General features: G+C 38.5%; 3 protein-coding genes across 5 annotated transcripts in view; 2 read left to right on the top strand and 1 right to left on the bottom strand.

Moving 5' to 3' along the window:
* Window positions 1-2,277: 2,277 nt before the first annotated feature.
* Window positions 2,278-8,836, bottom strand: LOC121859441 (DNA fragmentation factor subunit alpha-like). 2 transcript variants are annotated; one of them, XM_042356245.1, is made up of 2 exons: window positions 8,699-8,836; window positions 2,278-7,553 (listed from the first exon to the last, which is right to left on the bottom strand). In XM_042356245.1, exon 2 carries the CDS (start codon window positions 7,546-7,548, stop codon window positions 6,988-6,990), a length of 561 nt encoding a protein of 186 aa, XP_042212179.1. In that variant the 5' UTR covers window positions 7,549-7,553; window positions 8,699-8,836; the 3' UTR covers window positions 2,278-6,987. The 2 variants fall into 2 exon arrangements, with proteins under 2 accessions (XP_042212179.1, XP_042212180.1); XM_042356246.1 differs by lacking the exon at window positions 8,699-8,836 and adding an exon at window positions 8,352-8,692.
* A 686-nt stretch (window positions 8,837-9,522) lies between these two features.
* LOC121859440 (trypsin-1-like) lies at window positions 9,523-15,338 on the top strand. The gene is made up of 7 exons (XM_042356244.1): window positions 9,523-9,626; window positions 10,604-10,689; window positions 11,749-11,880; window positions 13,192-13,283; window positions 13,823-13,932; window positions 14,311-14,461; window positions 14,991-15,338. The coding sequence occupies exons 1-7, from the start codon at window positions 9,575-9,577 to the stop codon at window positions 15,172-15,174; spliced, it is 807 nt and encodes a 268-aa protein (XP_042212178.1). The 5' UTR covers window positions 9,523-9,574; the 3' UTR covers window positions 15,175-15,338.
* Window positions 15,339-17,779: 2,441 nt separating this feature from the next.
* The window catches only part of LOC121859438 (5'-AMP-activated protein kinase catalytic subunit alpha-2-like), a 29,169-nt gene continuing 25,691 nt past the window's right edge, over window positions 17,780-21,257 (top strand). For both annotated transcript variants that reach the window (XM_042356243.1, XM_042356242.1), the window contains exon 1: window positions 17,780-17,935. In XM_042356243.1, coding sequence (XP_042212177.1) covers window positions 17,821-17,935 — 115 coding nt within the window. In that variant the 5' untranslated portion in view covers window positions 17,780-17,820. The remainder of the gene's footprint in view (window positions 17,936-21,257) is intronic.

Raw genomic sequence — 21,257 nt, 5'->3', positions numbered from 1 at the left:
GGCAGGAGTCACGATGCCTCCACGTGGGTGTCTGGGGTCAGCTGTAGCGGTTCCACCTGCCCCTGCTGAAGTGATGCCCTCTTTCATTTTCCCGTTCAACTGTGGTTTCTTTCCTCCTCCTATTCCTATCCTCTTCTCCTATTCCTCTCCTCTTCTCCTATTCCTCTCCTCTTCTCCTATTCTTCTCATCTATCTGAATTGATACTGCTTTTTGTTAACATCATACTTAAGTTACAATTGCTAGACTAGTACAGCTTTCTTTTGTCTGATGAACTGTTGCTGTACTCTCGATCCAGCTGAACTATTCTAGACCCTACTGCCTTGTATCACCTCTTACCACCCATCACCCCACCATACCCCCTCCCACCACGATTACCCGCCTCCCACCACCATCACCTCCTCCCACCACCATCACCTCCTCCCACCACCATCACCCCTTTCCACCCACCACCCATCCCCACCACACCACCCCTCCCACCACCCACCCCTCCCACCACACCACCCTCCCACCACCTATCACCACCCCGCCAACTGAACTCTGCCCCCAAGAATATATAAACTGCATGAAGTTGATATAGTAGTTTTAAAAATACCGTACAATAGATTAAATACTGATTTATTACAATTTGCTGTGACTGAAGAGTTTATTGAGAATCTTTTACTCGGTTCATCATCAATTGACCTTCATTTAGCCAGTGGAGGTGTGTACAATGTATTAAAATGTTGAAATTGTTATTATCAATATTTTAATCATGATAAGAACATTTGCAAAATATAAAGCAATCTACAAAATCTTATAAAAAAGCAATATTATACAACAGTACAGTATGCTTACGGACTAATGGGGTGAAGGACATAACTAAGGCTTAATAAACCTTCTACTTAACCAATACAGTACATTAAATAGCAAAATAAAATCACTTACTCTAATGGCCTGTGCCATTCTTTGGCAATAATGAAAACACTTAGCCTATTTGTGGAACTCTTCTGCATCAATAATAAAGGCTAGTAATTTCCAGTTATCCTGTGCCAGTTTCACCAAAAAAATTAAAATAAAATTTTAAAACAACAGGATTTTTACAAAGGAAAATTACTATGGAAATTTCAAATTTCTCTTAAATAAATTCTCAACACCTAATGCTGACCACAAGATCACACTGAATATTTGTATAAGATAAGCACGCACATATGAAGAAGTCCCATACAACAAGCATTGAAGTCAATGAATAACAAAATTATACACAGCAGAGGTTTTGTTGTATATATATATAAAACTCCAAGCTACTGCAGAACTGTTGTTTTCATGCTCTCAAGTCTTATGCATGGCATTTAGTCATTTATCTCCATATCACTCCACATTTCTCACAACTCATCCCCCAGCCCAGAACAGCTGTCTTTAAAATACAGTAAATTCATGTGACTGTGTTTACAAATAACAGTACCTGTACTGTATATACAATACCAACTCTCTCCTGTCACACTTCTCATTAAGTCGTATTGTTCCATTATCTCCACCACTATTCCACATACCCTATATACGGTATTTATATATGAATAATCAAAATAGTAAGATAAAGTACATTATACATACCCGAGTAATAATTAAGTTTAAAATTATCACTTTACATTTCCACCCAAGAATTGGTTCACTTACCACTGGCCTTAAATTGGTTCTGTGATTAAACCTTTTGGATTCTGGACAAAAGGCAGAAACTATACTTTGCTTCCCTACCTGATGGTTATGTGATAATGACAAACCATAGATAACAATACATATTATACAACTCATTGCTTGGAAATAGTAGGACTACACTTATGGCAGACAGGCTCAGTATCATGTGTTACACCACACAGTTACACAGCCAACTTTTCAAGTGAAGATATGTACACTCCTGTATACTGTATTCAATAAATCAGTGAAGAGTTTAGATTAATGAAGTGTAATCAGGATATAAGAGAGAAGAAATCCACTATTATAAGTTTATCAGTCTTAACCTCTTTGATGTAAACAAGTTTATAAAGACTATTAAACTAAAACCAACATACTGTACAGTACTGTGCTGCATTAAGCTGACCGTTTGGTTGATATAGGGACGGGGGGGGGGGGATCTCAATTGTTCTCATACTGCATTCACGATAAGCATACAGTACAGGATTTCAATTATCTTTAACCCCTTTTCACACACTCCCTCAAAATTACCAATTTTCAAAAATCGATTTGTCATTGAAATTATATTTTGTAGCATTTTAAGACTTTGGGGGAAGGTTTTTTTTTTGTGTACGAACATACCAGTATAAGCGTATCTCGGCTTTTTATTGGGAGTCTATTGAATATGGGATCCAATTTACCAATACTGTACTAAATCGTTCATAAAAGTTTTTCAGGTATGGAACCTTCTCGTAAATCGGCACCTGACTGTACTGAAAACAAGAAACTCTATTACACCCATCCATTACTGTTAAATCTATTCCCCAAGGTGTTCCCTTGCCAAGAACTTAAGATATCTTAAATAGGATAATTTGAACTGACTGAGGTTATATGACATAGGTGAAGCACTTTGTGGCAGAGTTACACAGACTGCTAGTCCAGGTTATAAATAACTTTTGTGCAGAGGTTCTGCATAACGAAATTTCATCATAAAGTCATGGACACTCCCAGATACCCACGTGGGCTAATTGAGGTTGTGTGAGTTATAGCTCGTCACAACACTGATCGTGGAAATACATACCTATAGGACAGGGAGAGAGATGAGATACCTCTGTGCATGTGCAATGCTGGAAATTCTCTGGTAAGGATATTAATGTTGTTTGTTTTGAGGCCTTTTCTCTGCACTGTATCAAAGAGGTAGTGCCGACCACTACACCCAGCCCATAGACAACAATAGTATTCCATCTGAAAGTGCACATGACTTACCAGTACCTAAATGGATGTCAACTGTTCATCAGTGAAGTAGGTCCTAACCCTAAACACGAGTCCAAGCTTCATTATAGTTCTCCCCACCACACACACACTTGTTCCAACATTTAACTGGATTTCCCAAAGATTGACAATACACTGCATGAATACTGATAAAAGTAATGACACTTTATTACATAAGCATAGTGATTTAAAGCATTGTAGTACTTAAACACTAACAATAAATAAAATATTACAAAATCCCAGACACTAGTGCTGTCCCTAAGTATGGGTATACATTTTGATTGATTAACCACCAAAGCAACACTTTTAAACATGAATTTTCCTGCACTAATACCAACAACAATACACAACTTCATCGGTGCAACATAAACAAATACAAGTACAGTACAATAAGCCATAAGTTTAGTGGATCATGAACTGCCTCACTTCCTGCACCTTTATGATCTCCATAACATTTCCAAACATGGTACACTTATGAAATTCATCAAAACTTGTTATAATAATCACAATCAATATCTGAAACTGCTGGGCCAAATATTTTACTGTGGGGCTATTCTAGTAATACTGTATAAATAATGACAAGAGTTATTATTTCTTCAAAAAATACTTTGAGACACCCATTTCCTTTCATATTAGTTGCGTTTAGATGGTGTATTTGAATTTTCAGCCACCAATACGTAGAGTCTTTCAACACATTTATAATTACAAACTTTTCTATTAATTTAGTCTGTGTATCTTTAGCATATGCCAGAGGAGACTTTGCCTTTTTGTACTATGTATTCTTCAGAAAGATTAGGGGACAGTAAAACACCTATACAGGTATCCATCACTATATGAATGTGCTAATAAAAGAACGTACTGTATGGGAAAAAATGGGTTCGGTTCCCCAATGAAACGAAAGCCTTAATATCATACCCCCCCAAAACAGTAGATTCAGTGTTCTTAGGTAGCTTGAGTCAGAAATCTCCCATCCTCTCAAATTTTCCGCCTTCTAATATAGAACAGTATGGATCCCCACTCAACCCGGAATTTCAGCCAAATCAGACAGGCCTTCCCCTCAATTAGTCTGGATTACAGGAAGTTTACTGTATAAGGATACATTATTACCTAGCAATTATTCCTGCACCTGAACTGCCATACCTGCTAAAGATAGACAAAAGTGGGCAAATTTAATAGGTCAGTTCTCCCAAATCTACTTTATGCCTTTAAAATTAATAAAAAGATATACTACTGTATTTCACACACTAAGGCCTTGATATGCAATTTACCTATAACACTGGCAACTATAGAGACCCATCCAAATGATCTTTTGAGAAATAAGTCAGGGTTATCTTGTCTTTAGTTTACTGATGCGATTTCTGGTGAAATGCTTCAATTAATAAAGTGTAATGAAATGTTACTTCTATGTATGGACACTGTTCATCTACCTCTAAGGTACATAACTCTTTGGTTCTATAATGGATGGACTTGAGTATTTCAATCTTATGATTTGGGCAGGAGTCTAACATGTAATAGTGTACAGTATATGTGAGCCAGGACACTTCACTTTAAATAACTACAACACCTGCAGAAGCAAGCACAATACATTAAAGAGAGACATTAATAAACACACCCACAATTCAACATCCAGTAGCAGCTTAATATTAAAGGAGGGAAATAAAGTAATGCCTTCAGCACAAGTGAAAAATATTTTTTTTTTAAATAAAGTACAGGTAATATGAAGCTAACTTCTGAGCAAGAAGAAAATGCCAATCAACAGAATGTGCTGCTCTACAAAGAGCAAAACTCTCCTTTATCGATGGTCATATAATTATCATCCAGTGAATAATGATCAATTCCCAAAGAAACAGACTCCCTAACCCAAAGAAATATTCTTCCAATAAATGAAAATCAACTCCCAAATGAAAGAAATATACATTCCTCTTGGAATGAGTCAACTATCATTGAAAAAAACAAAAACAAAAATCTCCACACAATGATGATAAATTCTAAGAGACAAATATACTCGTGCAAAGAGTGCAAAGACCGGTGACCATCTCTAATGAGAGAAATGACTCCTTTATGGAAGAGCCATGAGTCACTGTGTAAATAGCTTAGGAATACCTTTCACAGAATAGAAAGCCATTCTTTATTATAAAGATGGAATGCTTTATCAACAAGAAGTAAACATCACTTCACAACAAAGAAACTTTCCATAACGAAGAGGTCAAGACAATTTAACAAAGAGGTAAAGGAATCTTTGATATTGCAGGTCAATGGGGATTTGAGTGCAGGAGAAATCTTTGGTACTGGGGTTATGGAAGTGTGAGAACAAATATAAATCGATTGTACATCATGTGTAAGGGAGTTTGAAGGATGAAACTAGCTTACAGTAATGAGACCCTGTAGTTCCACATGTACACACTCGACAAAACTCCTCAAACACCTGGGCATGATGGATGTGAGAATGAGCTGATTGGGGCTTGTCATCTCGGATTGGTTTCAGATTCTTCGTTCATTTTCAGACTACATACATTGTGCTTATAGCGTTCAAGAAGTTTTTGGCGAGAATGTACATGATGGTGGAAGTGGTAAAGACACAAGACAAAATTAATTGGTGAAAATCAATTGTAAATTTATTCAGTCAAAAGATGGAAAGAAAAGTGTCATTCAACCAACGAAAGATGAAACTCAAAACTTTTACATATATAAGCCAGTTGTGTTGACAGGGAGAGTCCTACAACTTATGAGATACCACATGAGCGAGTGCCTTATTTCTGAAGCATTTACAAGCTTTAGGATAATGTAGACATTAATTTATTTCAAGAAGCTATGTTAAAAATCTGATACTAAAGCAGAAAATAGGTTCATCAGATGGATATAATGAAATGGATTAAAAGCATTACAACTGCATGCATGTTATTTACTGACAACATTCTGCATGTGGAAAGAAGTGTCCCCAAGTTATTAGAGTACAAAGATTAGTTGGTGTGCATGTTGGTGTGCATACAAAGTACTTAATCCAGTAACAGTACAGTATACTGTATACAGAATTACTTAAAATAATAATTATAATGAAGATATAGTTGGCAATTCTTTTTGTAAATTACCATATACTAATAATAAATTGCATTTCATTAGTAACTCTCGTATTTGTAATTTCATTGTTAAAATCTGCAGGAGTTGTAATATATATGTAAAATAGCCATCTAGTACCACAAAGACGGAAAATTATATGAACACATTAAGTCTTCGATGAATACTTACTCTTGCATAATATAGAGCCTCAAATATACTGTATTGCAAATATTTATATAAAAATATAAAAAGTACACTAACATTTATAAAGTACATTAAAGTATACTGAGAGAGATCTATCATGATGTACTGTACTTCAGCCTTCAATAGTGTATTATGCTATAAATATGAGAAGCATCAACCAATAACAAAGATAGTCTGGTTAGTTTATATCAAGTACATACAGTATTGGTTTCCTAGTTATATGGTTACAAAAACGTGTATATATTTCAAACACTAGTCTTGCATATTAGGTAACAGTTTCAAACAGGCCCCTGATGTTAGTGATAAAATATATATCTGCCATGTCTACTAATACAGTACAGTATGTAGGTACTGTACTGAACTTTGCAAAAATGCTAGATACCAGGACCACTATGTTATAATACAGGAATTCAGTGTGCACCTCTCCTTAAACTGCACTCTGTTACACTATTATGTAGTATGTTACTGTACTAATAATTATCTGTCTGACATTCAAATAAAACTCATTATGAAAAACTTTGACATCAATACTTGGTGCAATGAGAGAGACCCACACCCATTAAAAAAACCAGTCTCTCATGGGGAATAAAATGTCACTGATAAAGCAAACTGAATTCCTGAATATGAATAGCACCACTATAATTCTTATACCAAAACTGACATGGTTTGTTGCATACATGCAGAGGTGACCCAGAGAGCTTTAAGTCATACTGTAATAAGATAGTCCTTCCATCCTGGTTAAATATCTACAGTACTGTATGTATACTACACAGACTGTGACTCAAACTGTCGTCATCATCATTAACTCAGATCGACTCATCATCATTACCTTTCCAATGTTCCTTGAGTAAATCGACTAATTCCATAGCTTCAGCTTCTTTTTTCTTCTTTACATAAAATTCTATACATAACTCTTGTAACTGCATTGAAGATTCTGAATTATGTTTAGACAATTCTGGGGCACTTAAATTTGCATCTTTAATTATTTCCAGGTCAGACAAACCAAGCAATGCAACTGAAGCAGGATTCTGCTGAAGAGTAGCAAAAAGGTTAGAGGCCCTTTGTTGCTCATCCATACTGCTATCTGTTTCATCAGAAACAAATAGAAGGTTACTGGGCACAGCCAGAGGTGAAGGTTTCCATACTTCATCAGCAGAGAGTAGAATAAGCCTCGTCTCCGGAGCTATTGTTTCCCAGTAATCATCATCCACCACTGTGCCATCTTCCTCCAGTACTACTGTTACTGCACATGGGTCTGGCAGGCCCAACTTAGCAGCACCTTTCTCTACGACTTCATCAAAGCTCTCAGCTACAACTCCGTGCCTTCTCTTTCTGTCTTGTGACCAAACTCGGATTGGTTTTTTCATCGTTTCTGAGGAAGAAATTTAATAAGTAAAGCGGTAAAGAATGAAACGTCCTCTTCTACGAGGCTGATATTCGCACAATTACAATGTCACTTGAAACGAGGAGAAACTCGGAATAAGTTCACCCATAGATATAGCTAAATAGGAGTAAACATATATACTCATGGATAGAAACAAGAAATAGGGTAAACATACTAATAGTACATACCTAAAGATATGATAAAGTTAATAATGTACCATGGCAGAAACAATACGTAAATTTATCACTACAGTCACCCACTTTCTAAGACTCAACTACTACATACTCCTTCAGGTGAACAGGAGGGTGTCGAGACCACTCACATCCTCCAGCCACTTCTGACTCATACAACTGAGCAAGCTTTTGTACCCGCACCAACTTTGACCTGTCACCCTGGTAATAGAATTCATTGACACAGCCCAGGTACAGTAGCTAAAAACACTATCTGTGCACACTTTGTGGGAACCATACGAGACCATGGACGATAAATATTGGTATACGAGGGCTGTCACTAGTCGCAGGTAAAGTTTCGGAGCATATCGACCTCCACCAGCACAGATAGTTGTTTTAGCCACTTTACATATATCCAATGTTGAGTTTCTCCAGCCTTTCTGTTGGCACATAGTTACAGTACCGGCACATGCACAACACTTAAATCCAGACTCCCATTATAAAAGCTGAAATACATTCCTACAAAGAAAAAGACTCCCAAATGTTTTAAAATGCCACAAAACATGGTTTTATTAACACTAATTATAAACCCAAAATAAACAAGAAAGTTAGGTACACTTAGGCATTTCAGATGCCATAGAATGAAGAAACAAGTGATGAGTTTGAGAGGCCGTGGAGAACAGGACCAGCAAAGAGGAGTTGCAAGCCACCTGCTCAGGTGCTCGACAGGGGTCAGCACCACCTGGCACACCACCTACTGGTCCACATGTTGGTACTGTAACTCAAGGTCAGTGTTGGGCAAATCTACAGAAGGAGAAAAGTTCATTTAAGTGAACACTGTACTGTATTACAATCTGTAGCTCTGTGGAACCTAGTCGTGCACTTGAGCCCCTTTTTAAATCATCAGAATTTCCGGGAATGTTGTGATAATTCCTTAACAATATACCACACCCCAAGACTCACTTTACAGTTGGAAAGCGGCTATATCAAATAAGGTATTGCAATGGTGTTTCTGCTGGACGTGAGCGGCCCGGCAGCCAAGAGATGCGCACCTCAGTGTAAACAACTACACCACACAGTCACAGTTGGCTGAGTGCTCACTGTACTGCGTCTGTATTATGGAGGTGTGTGTCTGTAGGCATATTTAAATATAGCCAAAGTTTATATTGAAAATAAAATATTTTATTAAATTTAATTCAGCATACATATATTTAACGGCCATTTAGACATTTCAATAATCAATCTCCCACCTGAAGCTGTACGGTGCTCGTAATTTAATAACGTACCAGATAGTTTAATTTAACATTTCACTACTTACCAGCTTATTGGTCGGCTGGTCCGTTCTTTGTTACTTTATTATGAACTTTATTGTCCAGTGAGTATGCACATAACTGTACACTGAAATTACATAGTGTAGGAGGTGTGATTATAAAAGAAATAATTTCAGTAATTGGTTAAGTCATTTCAGTAACTGGTTAATATTTTCCTAAGAATAAAGTGCGAGGTTACAGAGGTCCCGTTGGCATCATTACCGCCCCCCTTCCCTCCAGCCACCTACCAACAAGGAGGTCAACCTCCTTGACCTTCGTAGTAACACTGCAGGAGCAGAAAACAATACCAAAAGTCTTGCCAAGCTTTAACCTGTACTTGAAAAAAAAAATTATCAGGGGCTAAAAACATTATCATTTTCAATTGTAAGTCTTGCCTCTACGTCAGTTTTATCAGTTTTTATCGCGCCAGCTATGACCAGCGTGGGAGTTTTAGCATGTGAACTGTACTAGCAACATTTCAAGGGTTCGGCCTTACCACCACTTGGCGTTTGTCACTGATACCAGCACCATGTACCACTGTCACCTGCTGGTAACGTTGGCCCTCGTGGTAGCAGTCTTAGGTCAGTACTTTTCAACATAATTTTGTTTTTTTTTAATTACCGAATCATTTTCTTACACAGGTGACTTCCCTAGTGGTCAGGCCATTCTCTACCTTACCACAACAAACATGGATCTTACGTCAGATCTATACCGCTAAATAGGACATGGATATCGATACAAAATAGTCTCAGCGTAATTCCAACGTGGTTTTGAAATTGAAAAAGTATGTTAAAACAGTTAATTTAGACAAAATAATACAGATACAGAAATTAACAACACTATTGACATGCCACTGAATCTTTCAAGCGCTCCTGCTCTCTTGCAAGATAAATTCTATTCATTTACCCCAAGAAAATTATAAAATAACCTATAGAGCATCATATGGATTAGCTGTGGCCATCAAACCGCAGCTACAAGGAGTCAGCTAAATGCGGTTTCATGTCTTCAATTAGGGAGAAAATTAAGTTCATGTACAGACAGATGGGTTGGTTCTCAGAGTGACCGTGTTGGCTCGTTATCAGTTAACACCTTCCCACGCTGCTACACTTATCTGTCGTGTCCCACTGCCCTCATTTTGGAGTTTGGTGTACTGTATATTATATTAAACACGAAACTATCCACAAGCAACGTGAAAAGTATGTCATCTCGTGTTGCAGAGTTATAAGAGGTTGCAAGGTGGTTGTGATTTATTTATTTATTATAATTATTTATCATTTCCATCATTTATCGACTTGATAACGTTTAGGACGGTCGGTGTGGCCCCAAGATTTTCGGATGTTCTTAAGTACTTACAGATCATATTTTCTCTTCAATAATTCAAATGTTCACAGTTATTTAATATATTCCATGATTATTTTCATATCTGATTTTGTGTGTGTGTGAGAGAGAGGTGTTCACTCATTAGGCAGGTTCAATCGAGTTTTTCGAAACCCATATGAATCCGCTACAGACTCATTTAACCTGGCGTACGTACACTCTTTCTCCCCCTCTGACACAGGTGCACCCCCTACCCACCACCACCTCCAGGATGGGCTCACAATCGTCGGCGGGGATGTGGCTGCGAGGGGCCAGTTTCCCTACCAGGTGAGCCCCTGATTGTATCTTGGTAAATATTCATACAAAATATTCATACATATATAACGGAAATTAGCCTAGGATGGTACGTAAAGTATTATTAATACTTATTATACTATTTTGGAACAGGCTGTGGCCTCACCAACACAAGAAATCCATTGGTGTTTCCAAATTCTTAGCGATAAACTTCATCAACTTTTTCCCAATACCTTTTAGTGTCTGATTCTTCCTTTATGATATCCCTTTAATCTATATTCTGCATTATTCCCTCTGGCGGTGGCAGTGTCCTTGGATAAAGTCATAATATAGTAGTACAGTAATCTTTCAGGCCTTGTGTTCTATATACTGTACTGTAGTGGTCGCTGACAAGAGTTAATTTATACTAGGCTGGAGTCAATCTACTTTTAAGTCTTTTGTCATCAAAATTAAACCTACAATATTACCTTCCCTCGTGGGTTCCGACACATAATGTATGATAGGTAAATTTTGTGCTGTCATTGAATTCTACCTGGTGACCATTTGTTGTGATTCAGATGTTGCCTTAACGAGAGTGTGAAGGTCTGTTATCTCTCCCATTAGTTCACAGTAAGCGCTCTACCACTCACCTAATATCGGCTTATTGTTATTTTGTGCTATTAAAATCACATCAAATAGATTCGTAAGATCCATTTCTCACTAATCCAAAGAACGTCTGGTCGTGTTGTATCTCCACACCCACACAACAATTCAGTGAATGTAGTATCGTCATTGTCATTTATTCTAGCCGATTGTGACCTTTCTGAGTTAGTACTGTAGTATTTACTTATAATTTCACCTCATCACTCTTACTAGCCGTTTGGGAGGTTAATGTTTTGTTTTAATTTGTAATGTACTTCGTTGTCCATTGTTAGTACAGAAGAAAACTTGGCAAGGCTAGTTGGTTCATACTGGATAAACACTTTTCATATCTATCCTGGGCCGCGAATTGAGCGCCCGCTACTGCTGCCCCACCAACACCCTTAAGTTAGAACTTTCACCTACAGTAGGACGGCGGTTCATCGGTGTATTAATCTATACATACATCAACAGGTGAGCTTCCAGGAAAGGGTCTTGGGCGTCTGGTTGCACTTTTGTGGCGGCACCATCATCCACCCTGGCTTCGTCCTCACCGCTGCACACTGTGTAGAAGGAGCGGACTTCACTGACCCCAAGGGACTGCGGGTTAGTCTTCAGTCTTCACTTAACGAAAATCACGTAAAATATACTGACAGGTTAACACTGATTTCATCATAGTCAGGAAATAGGAATATGACATCACTGGTTCATGCATTTATTAAGCAATCGTGATTTTCTATTTTGATATTACATGTGTTAACACGTGGAAGGGACAAATTAGTAATGAAAAGGCGGCCAGGGAGTTAAAAGCTATATTATTATATTTGGTTAATGATAAATGTTAGGCCATGATAAGAAAACGACCTTAAGGAAACTTTATTTTTACCAAAACTCGGTTCATTGAGAAAATTTACACGTTACATGATAGTATTTTCACATTAATATTCAGATGTGATTATCCATCGTACTTTAAATGTTCTGGAAACACCATGAAACGAGGCTACAATAATGAAACTATTTCCTTATTATATATAGCAGGGAAATGTTTTTGAAAATTAGGAAATATACTTGTGACTTAAGAAGGACGATCAGAGAAGGGAACAACAAAAGATATTGGGGCATGAAAGTGTCCCACGTGCCCCCCTCCCCCTTCCTTTCCTAAGACGCCCCTGATTAATAATAGGAATGTGAAGAAAAATTTAAATACGATAAAGAGAGAGAGACTAGTGAGGTGAGGCAAGCCACTACATATCTCACCATCTTTATTGACCCTTGACTTTATCATCATGTGACGTAATCAACACGTGACGTCAGCACTGAAGGATAAACGCATAGGACACTCAGCTACTCAGGCTAAGCATGCCATTAATCAAAAGGTTACTTTGTTGTTATGCGGTGTGGTGCAGTGCGGTGTGGTGCTGTGCGGTGTGGTGCAGTGCGGTGTGGTGAAGTGCGGTGTGGAGCGGTGCGGTGCACAGTACAGGGTATGGTCTGTTTTGTTTACCTTATACGTGTAATTAAGCGAACTTCAGTTATTTTAACGGAAGAATTACCAACTCTTTTTCTAATATGCATCGGGTGTGTTTGCAAACTTACCAACACACACATCGTGCCAATAATTCACAAATTTCACACTTTTACACTTTTATCCTTTTCACCACTGATCGGCTCGTTAGCCGCTTGGGCGATCGGCCACGTCTCTGATTACTTTTCCTTTTCTTTTCGCTTAACACATCTTCAGACAATTGAAAAACCCTAATTGAAACACTGCTGGGTTTAGGGGAAGGAAATGCACTTCTGAAGATAAATGGAAATCGAAAATTTCCTTAGTCGTAGTGACCCTATTTGAATTCGTCAGTAATATAGTCTCACGAGTACATGTTTCCCAGTTGTGATGTGTGTGTATTGTATCTACAGGTGGTGGCTGGGGAGCTGGACCTACATCATGTGGAGGGAGACGAGCAGATCGTTCACATTAATTTCATCGTCGAACATCCTTACTACGATCCGTAAGTTACACACACACAATAAACATTCCTTTCTCACACCAGTACATCTCACAAGCTTTTCTCACAAGTACCTCTCACTCACAAACCTTTCTCACAAGTACCTCTCACTCACAAACCTTTCTCACAATTACCTCTCACTCTCAAACCTTTCTCACAAGTATCTCTCACTCACTATTACCTCTCACTCTGTTTCAGCTAGTGACTTATTTTGTTATATTTCCAGTAAGGATTTATTTCTCTTTTATCTGTTTCATTTAAGACATTTGAATATTCTAGATGTTATTTGTTATCTTTTTCTACATTTTGCTTTGGATACTTGAGCAGATCCTGAACGAAGGCGTCAGGAATATGTGTCCATCTACATCCAGTGTGGGGATATCAATTGACGCTGGGCCGGGCATGAAAAAGAACTGTAGGCGCCTCCTTGCTAGTATAAAGGTGTAATGTTCAATAAAGAAATCACATTTTAACTACATTTTTAAATACGTGGAAGCCATCTTCAAAGTTTGCTAACTGTTAATGAAGCCTCTGTTGTCCAGGATTACTTATGAGAATGACATCGCCTTACTGCGGTTGGAGGAGCCCCTAGTGTACTCCGAGATCGTGGGCCAGCTGGAACTACCGCCGCCGGGCCAAAACATTACTGGAGGTTGTGTACTGTAGTTATCTGAATTATCACCTTGAATTTCATATCATAATGCTTAACATTTTTGGGGGTTCAGCTAAAGATTCATCCCCCAGCTTTATTCATATGAACATTAACCATCCTAACACTGAAATAAGCTGGAGTGGTGACTTTAGTTGATCCATATTTTATTTATACAGTAAATATGACACTATCCTGAATAAACCGATCAGCGTATTTACAATCATGTCGCTGTAGTTTTTTCTGTCTTAAGAATTTTCCTCGAAGTCTTATGATATCTTTCCCTATTTTCCCTCAACGTACCTTAGGATTATTTTTGTTAGGTCCTGAATATTTACCAGCTTGCAACATTTTCCCTTCCTGTGTCTCATCCCTCCCTAGAGTTGTGTCGCGTGTCAGGGTGGGGGAGGACCCAGGAAGAGGGGCTGTCGTCAGGGGTGCTGCTGTACGTCGATATGCCAGTGGTGAGTGACGCACACTGCCGCGACGCATACACCCACGACGAGATCATGGACTCCATGTTGTGTGCCGGGTACGTCTCTTCCTTCTACCTGTGTAATGTTTATGTCCCTATTAACCTTGTAAGCCTGCATCTCTCCCCAGTACCCGAGTAAGTCTCTACCCACTACCTGTTAACACCCCCCTTTCACATTGCACAACACTAAATAGAATAACAAGAAGATGGATATAGCCCTTCTTTGAACTCGAGGAATTAAACTTAGTAAATTCTCTAATTCCTATTTTCTTGATAGTGTACAATACTCTTATTTGCTCGATGAAACCTGAAACTTCTCACTAATTAGAACAAACAGGATACTACGACGCAAACAACGAATAAACTCTGCAGAGTCTAAATACCATATATCGAGGCACCTCCTGTCAACCCAGCTGGGGAAGCGAAATGTAGTGCTGCCACAATGCCTCCTTATTTACCGAAACCTTAGTAAATAGTGTGATGTAGGTAGTTATTTGTAAAGTAAAAAACTGTTTCTTGCTCTTCAGTGGTTGAAAAATAGTTTAGGTTTTCATGATCAAACTATAACCTGTATACATGTTGTCAGATGGGAGGAAGGAGGAAAGGGTCCTTGTCAGGGTGACTCTGGGGGTCCTCTGGAGTGCGGGACATCCCTCGCAGGTGTGGTGTCCTGGGCCTATGGCTGTGCTCGCCCCGGTGTCCCTCAAGTCTTCACCGAGGTGTCCTACTTCCTCGATTGGATCCATTCTCATCTCCCCATTGACGAGTGAGGATATCCAACATTGAAGTCCTCAGCAAGTACTTCTATTTCCTCAGTTGGGCCCACCCCCATCTTCTCAGCCACCACTGAGGATATCCATTTATACCTTAAATAGCAGAGGAATGACTTTCACTCTAATTATTTGTTCTACAACTAAAACAAAAATAAAGCTGTTGATTTTGTTTACTTTCCTAAATAAGTATATCTGTTGATGATACTCTTTAAAAAAAATAAGCTCCAACTGGGAGTGAAAATGAATAGAAAACGAATACAAAAATTCGTTGGTAACATTTCTAAGAATAGATTGGTTGCGGGTCGCCAAAAAATATCTAAGAATAATTTATTTGGGTGGAAAATACGCTAAAATTCACTATGGTGCGCCTTTTTTCTGCAAAATTAACATGAGCTAGTGGCGGAATCTTCGTTTGATCACTTGGTGTGTTCGATACTGTCGGAGGTGCTCGTAATACAGTATTACCATGTCAGAGAGTGCACAAGAGTAATCATAAAGCTACTCCTATAAACATATTCAAAGCAGTTCCCAGGGAGCAGAGTCAGGAAGTTAAAGATTCAGATTCAGATTTGCCCCCGAGGGGGCTAGTTTATTGGGCACCCCTTTACATCCTGTGTAAGGTGAAGCGCGCCCAACAGGGAAGTATGAAAAGTTCATACTTGCCTTTATGACTCGTACATTAAGGGCGTAAAAGCCTGAAGGGTCATAGGTTCTGTCAAGTTACATAAAGTGAGAGAATGATGAGTGTGTGGGGGGAAAGTTCCCGGTACATTTTATCTGTTTATGGCAAAGTGTGGCAGGTCCCTAATAATGTCAAATGCCAGGCCTGTGACTAGGAGGAGGGATGAGGAAGTTAAAGTGCGAAGCTGCTCGTCGTGCTTACTCCATTTACTGCCATGAATATTTCACAAGTTGTGGGCAGGGTAATTAAAGATAACTAATAAAGTCTGGTGAACTTTTATCTCTAGAATTTTTTTTCCACAAGTGGTGATTTCAGGACACAAGAGTATATTTTAAGATCAGGGCTCAATCAGTTGCGAAAGTAAATTAAAGTTAATATTTGCTACAGTATTGAGTAGTTTCTTTTTTATCCCTCGCGCTAGTTTTTGCAGCTCAAGTAAGTGTTACAAGAATGTACCTTAATTAAAAACAGTTGGCTATGTATATAATCCCGTGTTATGACCTTGGGCGGTTTATGTGTGCTCCGTATCCACTGGAGACAATATTATAATGAACGTTGGGGAAGATGACAATGTAAGAAGAATTAGCCTGGAAAGTTAAATATCACAGCAGGTTAGCAGGTCATGCACGAAGAATCCTGGAACCCCGTATTACATGAACTCTGATCTAGAAGAAGTGAGAAATGCAGAGAGACCTGACAGTTGTAGCATTAGTAAATATGACAAATTTTGTAACAAGAGGTACCGGTATGGCCAGCATAAGGACAGAACCAGACAATGTGATGTAGTCGTGGCCAGAATTAGGCTAGGATACAGACACATCTGGCAAGTTAGTAACGCTGTACCCATACCGGAACACTCAGCATGTAAACTTAGTGATAAACCTTTGAAGCATACACTTGAACACTATATTATTGAATGTGACACTGTCAAAGACTTCAGGCCACCTGACTTACTGTATCTTGAACTATGTAATTACTTCATTGAATCAGGTGTGCTTGAGGACATTCTTGCTGTTTATCCCAAATTTGCTAGCCCACACTGATTAGTCTTCAATTAGAATATGACTCCAATGTATGTGATCCACTGACCTATATATGCTGCTGGTGAATGTGATGTATTTCCTTCTTTGTGTACGAACCTCTGTCCTGCGTGGCAGTGAACAGTGGCATTACCCACATGAATCTGACCTATATATAGTGTCAATGAATATGATGCATTCTTTGTGTACGAACCTCTGTCCTGTATGGCAGTGAAAAGTGACATTACCCACATGAATCTGACCGACGTATATGTATGTATGTGTGCGTGTGTGCATGTATATGTACGTGTACATGTATATGTGTATGTATATACTGATATGTATGTATATGTGTGTGTGTGTGTGTGTGTTTACATATATGTATATGTACTGTCAATGAATATGATGCAACTCTTTGTGTACGAACCTCTGTCCTGCATGGCAGTGAACAGTGACATTATCCATATGAACCTGACCTATATACATTTATAGTTGTTAATATGATGTATTTCTTTGTGTGTGAACCTCTGTCCTGCGTGACAGTGAGAAGTGATACCACCCTCAGTGTCAAGACCTGACTGAATTACTCAGAATAGGCAAACTGTACTACAAGCTCTGCCAATAAATTTGTTAAACTAAAACTAGACAGAGGCCCTTGTTTTAATTGCAGAGAATACAGCTTATTATGGTGATGTGTGGTGATCGTCCTGGAAAAAATGCGGTCGTGGCTTACTTGATGAATACAATCGTTAAAACACAGGGTGGTGATCATCCTGGGTAAAACAGGTGTGGTGGCTTGTGTGGTGATCGTCCTGGGTGTGTGTGGTGATCGTCCTGGGTAAACACGGTGGTGGCTTGTGTGTTGATCATCCTGGGTTAAACACGGTGGCCATCACTCCGTCGTCTGCAGCACCACAGGCCGTCAGTCAGTTGGTCGCCGCCATGGAGGTTACAGGCCAAGGCCAAACTCCTGGATCACAAACTATTACGTTGATGAAAATTGGCCATTACCAGATTGGCAACACCCTGGGAGCTGGGACATTTGGGAAAGTTAAATGTGAGTAATGAGAAGAAAAATATGGCTAGAATAATGTTTTCCGTGGTGTTTGAGGTATAGCCTTGTCAAGACTTCCTAGTCAAAGGTGTAGTTTTTGTTATGTATTTATGTGCATGGTAAATGGGGGAAGAATTTAGAGCACTAAAAATAAATTTTAGATTATTTTGGGGTTATAATAACAAGAAGATACACTGGAGCAAGTTTACCCTTGACCTACATGACAAGTAGGGCATAAAACTGCTCACCTTTGGACTAGAGATAGAACTATTTACAAGGAAGTGCCAAGATTACCTACAGAAAGTGTTAATTATTAGCTACAATAGTAATATAAAATATTTCCAGCATTACTGTCACTTTATTGCAAGAGTTACATAGTCTGTTTTACAGCAATAAGTAAAAAATAGGACCAGTTAATAATAAAAATATCTGTATATATTCAGTGAAATTTTCATCCAGGTTTATAATGGATAAATCTGTTTATAAACAATGCAGCTACACAGTTGAGCATGGATATAGACAATGTAGGTATATGGTGCACAGAGGCCATGGGAGTATACAATGTCCTGTGTGGAGACAGTGAAGGTTAACAGTAAGACGACTTGGCCAGGCATAGCTTGTCTGCTGTTTATTTCCAGGAGGGTCCTTTGCTTTGGCCTACACTTGGTCTCGAATCAGCAATAGTGTGTCTACAAGGGTATTGGTGAAAGTTTATTTAATAGAATTCAGCAAGTATTACATTGTGCTTTGACTATCCAAGGCTGGTGGATCACTACTGCAGTACAGTACTACATTCTGTGGTTTAATAATGTAGAAACTCTATTCCCTTGTTTTAGCTTTGAATTTTTTAAATACCATAACTGGTTTTGATGTGGACTGGTAACTTGATCCTGTCTTTTATGGCATTAAAGAAGGGTAACTATTGACAACATACCAATCGCTGAATTTTCATAGAAAATTAATTTAAAAATGCCGCAATTTCACGGTTTTGCAGTGGACATTGTTTTAGGTTTGGCAAATATGTTAAAATGGGCTTATTTCTAAATTAAACCTAACCTAACCTTGGCTGATAGGAAAAACAAGTGGCCAAAGCGTTGTTAGCAGATGCCACCAACCTAACCTTACCGGCATATTAAACAAAGAACTTCCTGTACTTTGGTATGGTGTAATTTTACGTTTTTTGTGGATGTGCGAGTACACTCGGAATGAGCGGCTCAGTTGTTGCACTGAAACAAATAAAGAGAGGATGACAACATGGAGCATGGACTGGGCTGCCATACTGTTACGTCTTCGAGAAAGCAAAGTAATGTGAGCCTTGGGGACTTTAATTATCTACCAAACGAAGCATTTGACCAAAAATTGAATATCACTTCTGAACTCAATGGTGAAGGAAGTATAGGAAGAAAAGATCCATCAAAACAAATTGTGACAATGGGTGTGTCATCAGTATTAGTCTAAAGAAGGAAGTGATTTTTACATGGCTGTGGACACCAGGAACCATAGAAATATGTTCACTCCCTCTAGTGCCCTGCCATTTCATGTCAAGTTTGTTGTTAGGTACTCTAAGAGTGATTCAGCCTCAGGTACTTTACACTATCCGTCACACTTAACATTTTCAATGATCGAAGAACTTTGTGACCAACATGATCTCTTGCATTCATGTCAAGAATGAACCTCACTGCCTTGTTTGAAAACCGTAATTTGTAGCTTGGATTTTAGCTTCGATGTTAAGGCATAGTACCATAACAAGCAGGAATAGTCCAAGTGACATTGCATGAGCATCAAGGAAAGCACCCTGTGGTAATCAGTCGAGATGAATTTAGCATTTCTAAAGAGAAAATTTATTTTGGCATTGATTTTTTAACTATTATGTACAAGTAATTCACCAGACAAACAGGACCCGAGAGTTAGTCCAAGATATTTCACCGAGGTTACAGTTGAGACGAGTTCATTCCCACACAGTACAATGACTTCGTTTACCTTTTTGAGTTTAATATTGTTTCAGTGTTTGCAAGATGTAGGGATAATTTGTTGTCTATGAACCAATGTTTACATGACTCCACTTCTGATAATAACTCCTTAGCTATACTGGTATCATTTGGATCTTTACCTGACACTAAAAGAGCACTGTCATCATACAGCAAAAGTTTACTATGATCACTAATGGGCATATAATTTACATAACACATGAAGAGCAAAAGGCCTAAGATACACCCTCATGGGACTCCACAGGCTATTGGCAGGGATGTTGACTCGGTGTTATTTGCAACAACATTTTGTTTCCTGTTACTAAGATATGATATTAACCAGCCAACATATTCAATGTGAAGAGTCTGCAGTTTTTCTCATAGTACATGCACGTACTGTTATATCATGATCGACTGTGATAAAGGTATTTTGTGTGTCTAGCGTTACCATACTTGTGTAATTTCCCAGGGTTGTCTGGGATCTGATATGGTCAGTAGGATGGATCAGACTGGTCTCAGTTGAGTGAGAGCCCCTTAAGCCTGATTGGTAGCCATACAAAATATTATACTCAGAGATATCTTTCCACCTGAACTTACACTGTATTCTTTAGAATTTATTACAGTACACAGTACACGAGTACAGTATACTAAGTGACCTGTAATCACCTACATCAGACTTATTGCCTTTCTTATAGATAGGTGTTACTCTGGCAAACTTTGTCATCTGGTACAGTATTGGTGCTAATGGAGCGATTAATTAGATGTGTTATTGGTGTCTAATATACTGTAGTGGTACTATCCTTGAAAAACCTGGCTGGGATGCTATCAATACCTGTGTTCTTATGGGGGTCCATTTTATTTAATTCCTTTAGAACAAAGTCCACTATCACTGTGTGGATTTCAATATTATTTGGAGTGATATCATTCTTTATGTAGTGAGATTTAAAAGCTTCTGATTCTACACAGTAATTGTTTGAGGCTATATGCAGTTTTCAACTGGAGATGATGCAACTGTTGTATAAAAGAAATTAAAGTGGTTTCCAACGGCAGATGCATCGTGACAAGGCTCATTATTTATGTTTAACACAATGTTGGAACGTTCTTTTGGTTTACTGTGTCCAAGGGATTTTAATTTTCATTTCATTTCATGACCAACTTTATTAGGTTAACTAAGGTCTTATTCAAGTGCAACCCAATCACATATTGTTTACGTGGGATATTCTTCCTCTTTGACCCATTTACCAGCTTTCTGTATTAGTTGGTGGGGCAGTTAGTGAGTTCTGCTGTACACTGTTGGCAAATACTGGGCTTGTTGGTGGCACATTAAGTATTGTATGTGCATTTAAGACTAACCAAGA

This window comes from Homarus americanus, unplaced genomic scaffold (genome assembly GCF_018991925.1).
Source record: "Homarus americanus isolate GMGI-L3 unplaced genomic scaffold, GMGI_Hamer_2.0 scaffold7626, whole genome shotgun sequence".
NCBI classification, from domain to species: Eukaryota; Metazoa; Arthropoda; class Malacostraca; order Decapoda; family Nephropidae; genus Homarus; species Homarus americanus.
This window is presented reverse-complemented; position numbering and strand designations above follow the sequence as displayed.